The sequence below is a fragment of the Hyperolius riggenbachi genome, chromosome 5 (genome assembly GCF_040937935.1).
Source record: "Hyperolius riggenbachi isolate aHypRig1 chromosome 5, aHypRig1.pri, whole genome shotgun sequence".
Taxonomy (NCBI): domain Eukaryota; kingdom Metazoa; phylum Chordata; class Amphibia; order Anura; family Hyperoliidae; genus Hyperolius; species Hyperolius riggenbachi.
The window spans coordinates 399,264,970-399,277,610 of record NC_090650.1 but is presented as its reverse complement, the minus strand read 5'-3'; the positions used below and the strand labels follow the sequence as shown (position 1 = coordinate 399,277,610).

The window sequence follows — 12,641 nt, the reverse complement described above, 5'->3', positions numbered from 1 at the left end:
TTAGTTTTCAGCCACACATAGCGTTTTGCATTTTGGCCAAAAAGTTCTATTTTGGTCTCATCTGACCAGAGTACCTTCTTCCACATGTTTGCTGTGTCCCCCACATGGCTTGTGGCAAACTGCAAATGGAACTTCTTATGCTTTCTGTTAACAATGCCTTTCTTCTTGCCACTCTTCCATAAAGGCCAACTTTGTGCAGTGCACGACTAATAGTTGTCCTATGGACAGATTCCCCCCACCTGAGCTGTAGATCTCTGCAGCTCGTCCAGAGTCACCATGGGCCTCTTGACTGCATTTCTGATCAGCGCTCTCCTTGTTCGGCCTGTGAGTTTAGGTGGACGGCCTTGTCTTGGTAGGTTTACAGTTGTGCCATACTCCTTCCATTTCTGAACGATCGCTTGAACAGTGCTCCGTGGGATGTTCAAGGCTTTGGAAATCTTTTTGTAGCCTAAGCCTGCTTTACATTTCTCAATAACTTTATCCCTGACCTGTCTGGTGTGTTCTTTGGATTTCATGGTGTTGTTGCTCCGAATATTCTCTTAGACAACCTCTGAGGCCGTCACAGAGCAGCTGTATTTGTACTGACATTAGATTACACACAGGTGCACTCTATTTAGTCATTAGTATTCATCAGGCAATGTCTATGGGCAACTGACTGCACTCAACAAAGGGGGCTAAATAATTACACACACCCCACTTTGCAGTTATTTATTTGTAAAAAATGTTTGGAATCATGTATGATTTTCGTTCCACTTCTCACGTGTACACCACTTTGTATTGGTCTGTCACATGAAATTCCAATAAAATTGATTCATGTTTGTGGGAGTAATGTGACAAAATGTGGAAAACTTCAAGGGGGCCCGAATACTTTTGCAAACCACTGTATATGATAAAACTGCAAAGAACAGCTGTCCACCAATTGTGCAATTAGACTAGTGAGGAATGTTACCAAGAGGCCTCTAACAACTCTGAAAGAGTTACAAGCCCCAGTGGATGAGCCGAATGTAACCATAATTAGATGCCGAGCATAGCATTTACTGTGACATACAGACTAAATAGATTTCTTCCAAGTGACAGTTCCAGATGTGTACCCTAAAAAAAAAAAACTATACAATTAGCGTTATCTGATGTTAATAGTGACTTTTTGCCACTCCCCCTAAAAGCTGAGATTTATGAAGAATCTGGATAACCGTCATATACTCCAAACACACATACAACAAAGACACAACTCTACTGAAAAAAAACAACTAGGTTGCACTTTTGGAATTTGGTGTTAAAAAAGGTCCCCCATCAATGAAGCAATCTTGCAATGATGACTATGTCATGAGGGACTGCCTAAACTACCTGCTTAAAAGTACATTCACTCAGTTTACCCTTCTGCTTCATAGATTTGGCAACACTATCATGGAGATCGTATCATCATACTTCAGCTGCAGGCAAGCGCATTAGGGCCTTTTTCCACTAGCCTGCGATTTGCGATTTGCTTCTGATCGCAAATCGCAAGGTACATTAAACTAATGGAAACTGCAGCAGCAATTTCCATTAGTGCGATCCGATTGCGATGCGATTTTGGTCAAAGCGCAATCGTCGTCCTGCCGCGTTTTGTATGTGATTGAGCTGGACTATAATGAGTATAGTAGTTCAATCGCAATCGCATGGTGGAAATTGAAATGCGATTGCGATCGGAATCGCGATCGCATTTCATAGTGGAAAAGAGCCCTTAGTGATCCTGAGCTGAATCTCAGGATCAAAATCAAATACATACCTTAAAGTGAGAAGACTATGGAGGCTGCCATGTTTATTTCCTTTTAAACAATACCAGCTGCCTGGCAGCCCTGCTGGTCTGTTTGGCTGCAGAAGTGTCTAAATAACACCAGAAACAAGCATGCAGCTAATCTGTCAGATCTGACAACAATGTCAGAAACAGCTGATCTGCTGCATGCTTGTTCAGGGTCTATGGTTGAAAGTATTAGAGGCAGAGGGGGTCAGCAGGGCTGCGAGGTAACTGGTATTGCTTAAAATGAAAAACATGGCAGCCTCCATAGCCTTCTCATTACAGTTGTCCTTTAAGAGAGGGAAGCCTCAGGATCCTACTAAAGCTTCCCTTGCCAATCTAAACCAGTCTATATCGGGGACACGTGGCTCTTCTTTCTGTTGCGGGGTTGCGCAGTAGCCACGAGAGCCCGGCCACACATGCGCAGTATCACGGAGCCCGTGGCTCAGGCTTACTGCGCGGGCGGGCTGGGTCAGCTATTGCCGTACTCAGCAGCGGGGGACAAAACAGCAGGAAGGGAAGCCTCAATAGGATCCTGATGCTTCCTTCTCTTTAGGCAAGTATCTGATGTTGTGTGCCTAAGCTTCAGCTTGGGTACTCTTTAAAGGGAATGTCCAGGCAGCTACAAAAAAAAAAATTTACTTACCCGGGGCTTCCTCCAGCCCCTTGCTGCAGCCATATCCCTCGCAGCAGCTCCGATTCCAGCCCAGGGTCCCCACTGGTGCAAAGACCGACCTCGCAAGGTCGCCCTCTACTGCGAAGTACACTGCACACCACGTGCGAGTGATTGACAGCAGCGCTTGCGCAGGCGCAGTAGAGGGTGACCTTGCGAGGCCTCTGCACCAGTGGGGACCCCGGGCTGGCGGCTGGGAGCGGAGCTGCTGCGAGGGATATGTCAGCTGCAATGGGCTGGTGGAAGCCCATAAGTAAATGTCATTTTTTTTGCCTGGATATTCCCTTTAAGCAAACAGATTATCACACTATTCCCTCCTAAACCCACCTTCCGAAAGCCTTCCCCTCTGCTATACAAGATTAGCTACAGTATGATAATCTTTATGGAAAAAAAAAACACCATTTCAATGTATGGAAATTCTAAACAAAAATTTTAACTTTGTTTCACTTTCCAGGGAGCACTGAAAAGGGTTAAGCCTCAGTGTTTACTATATTAGGAGACAGCGCTCCTCTGCAGTCTATTCACAGCTGCTGATAGCTAAATTAGACACTTTGAGCTGGCTAAACAAACACAGAACACGGAGCAGTGGATTTCTACAGCACTTATTTGTGGGATAAAAACTTGTTATTATGTGCTGTGCAAGAGTTTGGGTCTACTTTAAATAAACATCTGGCACACTGGATCTTATGGGACACCTATACATGGATTCTTGGTTTCATGTGTACTAGACTTTACTGTCCTCTCTGGCTGATTCAGTGCTTCCGCCCACCCTCTGCACCAATCAAAGCACAGGGAATGCACAGCAGCTACTGCGGCAATAACACAATGCCTGGAAGAAGGATTGATTAGGTCAGGTAAATGTGTATTAGTTCAGGGAAATTACCAGCATTAGGTCAGGTACATATGCGTTTACCTATAAACACGGGTCACCCCCTCCTCCCCCTCGCTATCAGGCACATTACTGTGGATCTATAAGCATTCAGTACATAAAGCACTTAAAGGTCCTCAGATGATTGATGTAACTTTACTGAAAAGTCTATTCCGTGACTGGCAAGTGTTCTCATGTTCATCGCCTGACTTGTGCTTTTCAATCATCTTTTCAGAGTTAATTGGAGTGTTCTTTAGCATTCATAGTGGAGGTGATTTCACAATACTGACTCACCAGAAGCGGCATGTTCCAGACTCTCATGTATTTATACTGTAATCATTTCACTTTACACCGGTAATCTCCATATAACAATCTGGAAAAGAACTGGCTCCAGCAATGATGTGCAGGGAGGTCATAGGAAGGGGGTGGATACTTATGCCATCAGCTATTTAGTTTCTCTTTGCAATTAAAGCGGAATATAATCCTGCATTTCAACTTTGCTCTAAAACATTATTTACAGTATATTATATGCAACCAGCATTTTTTTTTTACTAGACCAGCATTGGAAGGGTTACACAGGGCTTTAAAGTTCCTGGAGATTTCTGCAGACGCATCCGAAGCGGACATAGATACATTTTGTTTACATAAATGTATCTAATGCTGGATACACACGGTGCGTTTGCGCACTCGATTTCTCGCTTGATTCCCGTCGATTCGTTTATTTCCAACATGTCCGATTTGGATTTCGATGGATCGTTAGGTCGATTTGGCATACTTTGCATGCGAATCGACCTAACAATCCATCGAAATCCAAATCGGACATGTTGGAAATAAACGAATCGACGGGAATCGAGTGGGAAATCGAGTGTGCGAACACACCGTGTGTATTCAGCATAAGTGTGGCATGTGACTCACTGTCTCTGACTGAGAAGGAGCTGGAGGACAGCCAAAGAGTGTAACATTTCTCAATAGATACATTTAACTAAATAGAATGTATCTATCTGAACTTCTGCATATCTCTCCACGGAACTTTAAACCTCTGTGTTTAACCCTTCCAATGCTGGTCTAGTAAAAAAAAAATGCTTTTTGCATAGAATATGCTGTAAATAATGTTTTAGAGCAAAGTTGAAATGCAGGGTTATATTCCGCTTTAACAATCTCTTTGCAGAGATAAGTTATAGAGGAACTTTTAAGAGGAACTCCTGTGAAAATAATGTAATGAACAAAAGTGCTTAATTTTTACAATAATCCTATACTCTAAAATCCCTGTGTCGCTGCGTCCAGCTGTCTGTGTCCCTGTTTTATGCTACTGCGCATGTGGGCAGTAACAGACAGCTGGACGAGGCGGGCGAGCGGGAGGTTGCGCGTGCTGCGGTTGCGTGCCCGGCGAGCGCGCGCATGCGTACTTGCTGCGGCAGCAGGAAAAAGACCTACAGCCAGTTTTTGAACGGGCTTGGGTCTACTAGTTATGTATAAATGATTTAGTCTGTGTTTGGCCATTGTAAAATCTTTTCTCTCCCTGATTTACATTCTGACATTTACCACATGGCGACACTTTTACTGCTGCCAGGTGATGTCAGTGGAAGTACTGTAGCTGCTACTTGCTTTTTTGGCAGTTGGAAACAGCTGTTATTTCCCACAATGCAACTAGGCTCCCACAGTGTGATGTCAGCACCATGGTCCTGACCTCACACCATGGGAGGGGTTGCAACGCAATATTAGCCATACAGAGTCCCCTGATGATCCGTTTGAGAAAAGGAAATGATATTTCATGGGAAAGGGGGTATCAGCTACTGATTGGGATGAAGTTCAATCCTTGGTGACGGTTTCTCTTTAAAGTGACACTGAAGCAGTAAAAAAAATTATGATATAATGAACTGTATGTGTCGTACAGATAATGAATAGAGTAGTAGCAAAGCAAAAGCATCTCATATTTTAGGTACTGTATATAGCTTTTTTTTATAACATTGCATCATTCTCTAATATTTGCAGTTTACAAACTAAACTCTGCATTTTAAACTATGAAACAGAGTAGAGCTAATGAGCCTTTGAACATCTCTTCAGTAAAATCTTATCTGAAGTTGTTTTTCACGGTTTCTTTGATGTACAAGTGCTTCAAAAAATAACAATGCTCAGAGAAGCTCTTTTGCATAGATAACAAGATGTTTCTCAACTCTTCCTGAACAATATGAGACTCAAATCTATGCTACTATTATTCTATTCCTTGGCAGTGCTGCACATACAATTCATTCATTATATTAAATTTATTTTTACTTCAGATTCTCTTCAAGGTGGCCCCTAATTATGCAATTTGCTGTACAATCCATTACCAATTATTTGTAGGAATGATTGGAAACAGGGGCGTAGCAATAGGGGGTGCAGCGGTAGCGACCGCATCGGGCCCTTGGGCCAGAGGGGCCCTGAGGGGCCCTCCCTCAACTGCAGTATTAGCTCTCTATTGGTCCTGCGCTCATAATAATCACTTCTATAGATGCTTTGAATAGTGTTAATCATTAACAAACTGTTCCCCATCCTGTTCTTGCACCTCTGACACTGTGATTGTTCTTGGCAGGTTTTGGTGCGCCGTATCAATTGTTATGTATAGAGTGCTTGGGGGGCCCCATTGTAAAACTTGCATCGGGCCCACAACTCCTTAGCTACGCCACTGATTGGAAACAAACGTTCAAGATAACCAACATACGAAAATCTAACCAATCCAATCAGATTGACGGAGTCTATTCTAAAACAGGATTAATGTCATTAATCTGACCAGATTGGTTAGGAGATTAATATCCATTAGTGGACCAAAATGATTGCTTCCGATTGTGCATACGTTTGACGAATTGTACAGTTAGTGGCCAGCTTTGCTGAATAAGACGTAACTTTATCACATCCTTATTGCTGGCAAGGTGCATCAAGGTGTTTGTTGTGCGTTCTGAAGTGGGCAGAAATGCCACCTGCTTTGCAGAGAACTCTGGGGCAGAAGGCTTCATGACATCATAGGCTAAAGATCACTGGGAGGGCGGGGCTACACACCAATATACAGTATAGATCTAGGAAGTGTCCGATGCGAAAACCAGGATAATGTAAATTTGCATATCCTGAATAATATAGTCTATTTTGCTACTTATAAGTCGTTACAGTGTCCCTTTAAACATCAGGGAGTGTGACTATGCTGCGAACAAACCCCCCAAAAAATTCAGAGGTAGTAAAAAGATTTTATAGGTACTGAAAATACAGCCAACAGGGTAGGGTGACCACAGCAACATACCCCAACCTCTTCCATTCCACCAATCAGATACCAACAAGCAAAGGCCTTTTTCAGACAGGCAGTGAAGTCTCCTGCACCAGTAGGATACTTGTCAGTGCTTGGTGTCGGCGGTGGACAGGAGACCTCAGCCCCCCCCCCCCCCCTCCACCGGGAGTCACATGTGTGCCCGGGCGCAGCCATGCTCGGGTGCAATGTCTCATGGTTTTCTGCTCCCGGGCAACGTGCCAAAGTGTGTCAAGAGCTAACAAGGGTGGTGTTCCAGATGTTGCACTGCAGATGCATTCTTATTTGCACCAGAATGGCACTTGTGGGTGGCAGATGACACACTGAAAGAGGCCTAAAGTTTTCACTGGAAATGCACAAGAAAAGTCCTGATAAAGTGGTGCAACTGAAAAGGAAGAGGTTTCAATGACGAAATCCTTTCACCTTAAAGTGGAACTAGTGTCAAAATGTCCCCTATTTACCAACAGATTAACCACATCATAAGAGCTTCTGAGAACAAACTCCTGCTTAAAAAACTGCCTCGATCGGTTGATAGACTTGCTTCTACTTTACTCTGGAAGCTCAAAGTCTGCTGATGTGCAGGGAGTTCCCAAATTGTTGTGTAAACACTAACTGCAGGAGATGAGACTAATCCAAACAACTGAGAGTTTCTTTTTTTTTCTACAGCTCAGGTCTGGTAGAATAAAACCCAGCCAAACGTACTTTGATTAATCGGTGCCCTCTTGGGATGGGTTACCTTCCACCTCATGAAAAATGTAATGATTTAAGAAAAAAACAAAACTAGAAAACCCAATACCAAATTCACTCATATTCCCCATGTACAGTGCTGCAAATTGGGCTAATCCTTCCACTTTATATTGTGTCAGATATATTAATCAGATACTCACCAAACTTTTCTTTGACTGAAATAAGAGACCAATGCAATGTTAGCCACAGCATCACTGCACTGTGATCTGGGGAAGAAGGATTTACGACTTCGAAAGAGATGATGCTACATTGTAACTATGTGGGTAATAAAGAGTAGGGAAGGTTTGTATTGTATGTTGTGCTAGACTCTAAACAAGCTTTAATCAGTTGATGGAATCAGTCATTTGAGATGTATTGTAAATACATCTGACCGTGGCAGTGTGTTGGCAACGTTCTACATGCGTCATACACCTTAATAGGGCACATCATTGGAAGGCAGCGGACAGCACCGTCTCAAACACAGGACTTCAGGGATGAATCAGGGCCAATTTCCACTACATACAGATTTGCAGCATTTCCCCGCTTGTGAGCTGCACAGGGGGAAACACTGGCTATCTTTTCAGTGGCTTGGCTTCTAGATCGCACTTCGGGCGAATCACTATAGCCGTGCATGGCATGGCATGGCTCAGCTAATCGCGCTGCGCAGAATCGGAGATGGCTGTGACTCCAAGTGTAAATAAGCCCTTAAAAGTAAACCTGAGACGGGGAATATAGAATATGTATACATACCTGGAGCTTCCTTAAAGGGATGCTTAAGCCAGGAATAAAAAAATAATAATCAGTTTTTCTTTCCTGGGGCTTCTAGCAGTCCCCTGCAGCCAACCCATGCCCTCGCAGTCACTAACGGAGCCTCCAGTCCCCCGCCACCAGCTAGTTTTGTTTTCACTGACAGGCCCTGACAGGGAGTCGACAGGCCTTCTGCGCCTGTGCAGGCCTGGCCACGTGTATCCTTCATCATGTTCTTGTCCTCAATAGAGTCCTCCTGCACAGGCGCAGGATAACTTACTGGGGACAGTTACGGAGGCTACAGGTAGTGGAGGACGGTGGCGTGGGATTGAGCAGGCCGGAGGAAGCCCCAGGCATGTATACATTTTTGTATCCCCCATCCCAGGTACACTTTAAGGTGGGTGAAAAGAGGGATACTGAAGCCCTTCTTATTGTACACAGCCCTGCTTGAATCACCTCTCTTACATAGTCCGGTACCATTCCAGCAAGCCGACACCATTCCAGCAACCCGCTCGCTATGCAAACTGCGACTACAAAAAGAAGGTGCTTTCCCACCGTAGCTGATATTACTGTGGGAACATACAGTATGGCAGTGTCCCAGTATGGCAGTGCCCCATTTATTTCATGGTGGGTTTCCTTGGGGAAGGGGGGGGGGGATATGAACGTGGTGTGGGACCATTAAGGTTAGGAGTTGGGGTTGAGTTTCAAGTTAGGCATCAGTGTTTTTTTATTTTTAAGGTTAAGCATTTGTGGGGAAGGGGGTGGGGGTTATCTAGGGTAAGGCATTGGAGGTGGGAGGGGTTAGGGCAAGGCATCGGCCAATGGGGTGGTGGTGGCTAGGATTAGGCATCTGGGGGAGGGTGGTTAGGCAAAGGTAGGGTTCTGTGTGAGAACAGGGTTAGGTTAAGCTGTAGTAAAATATTGCTAAATTTACGGTTATTCTATTAGCGCCTATTTCAGGCACCCAAATTCCTGGACACCCTTTTTGCATGTACTCTATGTGTTACTCTAGTAACTCTCCTGTTTTACACTGCCCTGTGTTACCCTAGTGAGTCTACACACAGCCTTGTGTTACTCTAGTATCTCTCCTGCCGTACACAGCTCTATCACTCTAGTGACTTTTCTATTTTACAGAACTCTGTGATACTAGTGGTTCTTCAAACTTGCTTAGCACAGCTTTACTTAAGTAACTGTACTTTACAAAATGCAGTGTTACTCTAGTTACTCTCCCACCTTACACAGCCCTACATTACACTAGTGTCTCTTGTGCACTGCACAGTGCTGCATTGCTATAGCAACATTTATACTCTACACACCCCTTTATTACTCAGCCTTACAAATCTGTGTTACGGACTCCTCTACTATACACAGCCTAGTGTTACTATAATGACAGGAAACTAATAATTGACAGAAGTACCTTTCCATCAGTGATGTACTTGCAGTTAATCTTCAGAAACTTCTCAGTAAAAGCTTCTTCTTCTTCCGACGTGGAGGATACGACCCTGGAGGGCCGGATGGAGGGGTGCGCAGGTGACGACTCCTTGTGGTGAGAGCCTGGTGGGTCCTGAAGATACAAAGCACCACTCAGTGTCACAGTGCAACCAGTATGATCAGAACCAATCACTATCAGAGTGCAGTCCTGAAGATACAAAGCACCATTCATGGTCACAGTGCAGCCAGTATCCCACCATTCCCTGTCACAATGCAGCCAGTACACCACCATTCCCTGTCACAGTGCAGCCAATATACCACCATTCCCTGTCACAGTGCAGCCAGTACGATCAGAAAATCACTATCACAGTGCAGTCCTGAAGATACAAAGCACCATTCATGGTCACAGTGCAGCCAGTATCCCACCATTCCCTGTCACAGTGCAGCCAGTATCCCACCATTCATGGTCACAGTGCAGCCAGTATCCCACCATTCCCTGTCACAGTGCAGCCAGTATACCACCATTCCCTGTCACAGTGCAGCCAGTATCCCACCGTTCATGGTCACAGTGCAGCCAGTATCCCACCATTCCCTGTCACAGTGCAGCCAGTATCCCACCATTCCCTGTCGCAGTGCAGCCAGTATCCCACCATTCCCTGTCACAGTGCAGCCAATATACCACCATTCCCTGACACAGTGCAGCCAGTATCCCACCATTCCCTGACACAGTGCAGCCAGTATACCACCATTCACTGTCACAGTGCAGCCAATATACCACCATTCCCTGTCACAGTGCAGCCAGTACACTACCATTCCCTGTCACAGTGCAGCCAGTATCCCACCATTCCCTGTCACACTGCAGCCAGTATCCCACCATTCCCTGTCACAGTGCAGCCAGTATCCCACCATCCCTGTCACACTGCAGCCAGTATCCCACCATTCCCTGTCACAGTGCAGCCAGCACACCACCATTCACCGTCACAGGGCAGCCAATATACCACCATTCCCTGTCACAGTGCAGCCAGTATCCCACCATTCACTGTCACAGTACAGCCAATATACCACCATTCCCTGTCACAGTGCAGCCAGTACACTACCATTCCCTGTCACAGTGCAGCCAGTATCCCACCATTCCCTGTCACAGTGCAGCCAATATACCACCATTCCCAGTCACAACGCAGCCAGTATACCACCATTCCCTGTCACAGTGCAGCCAGTATCCCACCATTCCCTGTCCTGTCCTGTCACAGTGCAGCCAGTATCCCACCATTCCCTGTCACAGTGCAGCCAGTATCCCACCATTCCCTGTCACAGTGCAGACAGTATCCCACCATTCCCTGTCACAGTGCAGCCAGTATCCCACCATTCCCTGTCACAGTGCAGCCAGTATCCCACCATTCCCTGTCACAGTACAGCCAATATACCACCATTCCCTGTCACAGTGCAGCCAATATACCACTATTCCCTGTCACAGTGCAGCCAGTACACCACCATTCCCTGTCACAGTGCAGCCAGTACACCACCATTCCCTGTCACAGTGCAGCCAATATACCACCATTCTCTGTCACAGGGCAGCCAGTACACCACCATTCCCTGACACAGTACAGCCAGTATACCACCATTCCCTGTCACAGTGCAGCCAGTATCCCACCATTCCCTGTCACAGTGCAGCCAGTATCCCACCATTCCCTGTCACAGTGCAGCCAGTATCCCACCATTCCCTGTCCTGTCACAGTGCAGCCAGTATCCCACCATTCCCTGTCACAGTGCAGCCAGTATCCCACCATTCCCTGTCACAGTGCAGCCAGTATCCCACCATTCCCTGTCACAGTGCAGCCAGTACACCACCATTCCCTGTCACAGTGCAGCCAATATACCACCATTCTCTGTCACAGGGCAGCCAATATACCACCATTCCCTGTCACAGTGCAGCCAGTATCCCACCATTCCCTGTCACAGTGCAGCCAGTATCCCACCATTCCCTGTCACAGTGCAGCCAGTATCCCACCATTCCCTGTCACAGTGCAGCCAGTATCCCACCATTCCCTGTCACAGTGCAGCCAGTATCCCACCATTCCCTGTCACAGTGCAGCCAGTATCCCACCATTCCCTGTCACAGTGCAGCCAGTATCCCACCATTCCCTGTCCTGTCACAGTGCAGCCAGTATCCCACCATTCCCTGTCACAGTGCAGCCAGTATCCCACCATTCCCTGTCACAGTGCAGCCAGTATCCCACCATTCCCTGTCACAGTGCAGCCAGTACACCACCATTCCTTGTCGTCACAGTGCAGCCAATATACCACCATTCTCTGTCACAGGGCAGCCAGTATACCACCATTCCCTGTCACAGTGCAGCCAGTATCCCACCATTCCCTGTCACAGTGCAGCCAGTATCCCACCATTCCCTGTCACAGTGCAGCCAGTATCCCACCATTCCCTGTCACAGTGCAGCCAGTATCCCACCATTCCCTGTCACAGTGCAGCCAGTACACCATCATTCACCGTCACAGTGCAGCCAGTATCCCACCATTCCCTGTCACAGTGCAGCCAATATACCACCATTCCCTGTCACAGTGCAGCCAGTACACCACCATTCCCTGTCACAGTGCAGCCAGTATACCACCATTCCCTGTCACAGTGCAGCCAGTATCCCACCATTCCCTGTCACAGTGCAGCCAGTATCCCACCATTCCCTGTCACAGTGCAGCCAGTACACCACCATTCCCTGTCACAGTGCAGCCAGTATCCCACCATTCCCTGTCACAGTGCAGCCAGTATCCCACCATTCCCTGTCACAGTGCAGCCAGTACACCACTATTCACTGTCACAGTGCAGCCAGTATACCACCATTCCCTGACAGTGCAGCCAGTATCCCACCATTCCCTGTCACAGTGCAGCCAGTATTCCCCCATTCCCTGTCACAGTGCAGCCAATATACCACCATTCACCGTCACAGTGCAGCCAATATACCACCATTCACCGTCACAGTGCTGCCAGTACACCACCATTCACTGTCACAGTGCAGCCAATATACCACCATTCCCTGTCACAGTGCAGCCAATATACCACCATTCCATGTCACAGTGCAGCCAATATACCACCATTCCATGTCACAGTGCAGCCTTAACACCACCATTCCATGTCACA

General features: G+C 46.4%; 1 protein-coding gene across 4 annotated transcripts in view; it reads right to left on the bottom strand.

Moving 5' to 3' along the window:
* Window positions 1–12,641, bottom strand: part of OXR1 (oxidation resistance 1) — a 546,053-nt gene that overhangs the window by 74,800 nt on the left and 458,612 nt on the right. For all 4 annotated transcript variants that reach the window (XM_068237908.1, XM_068237907.1, XM_068237910.1 and 1 more), the window contains one exon: window positions 9,480–9,626. In XM_068237908.1, coding sequence (XP_068094009.1) covers window positions 9,480–9,626 — 147 coding nt within the window. The remainder of the gene's footprint in view (window positions 1–9,479; window positions 9,627–12,641) is intronic.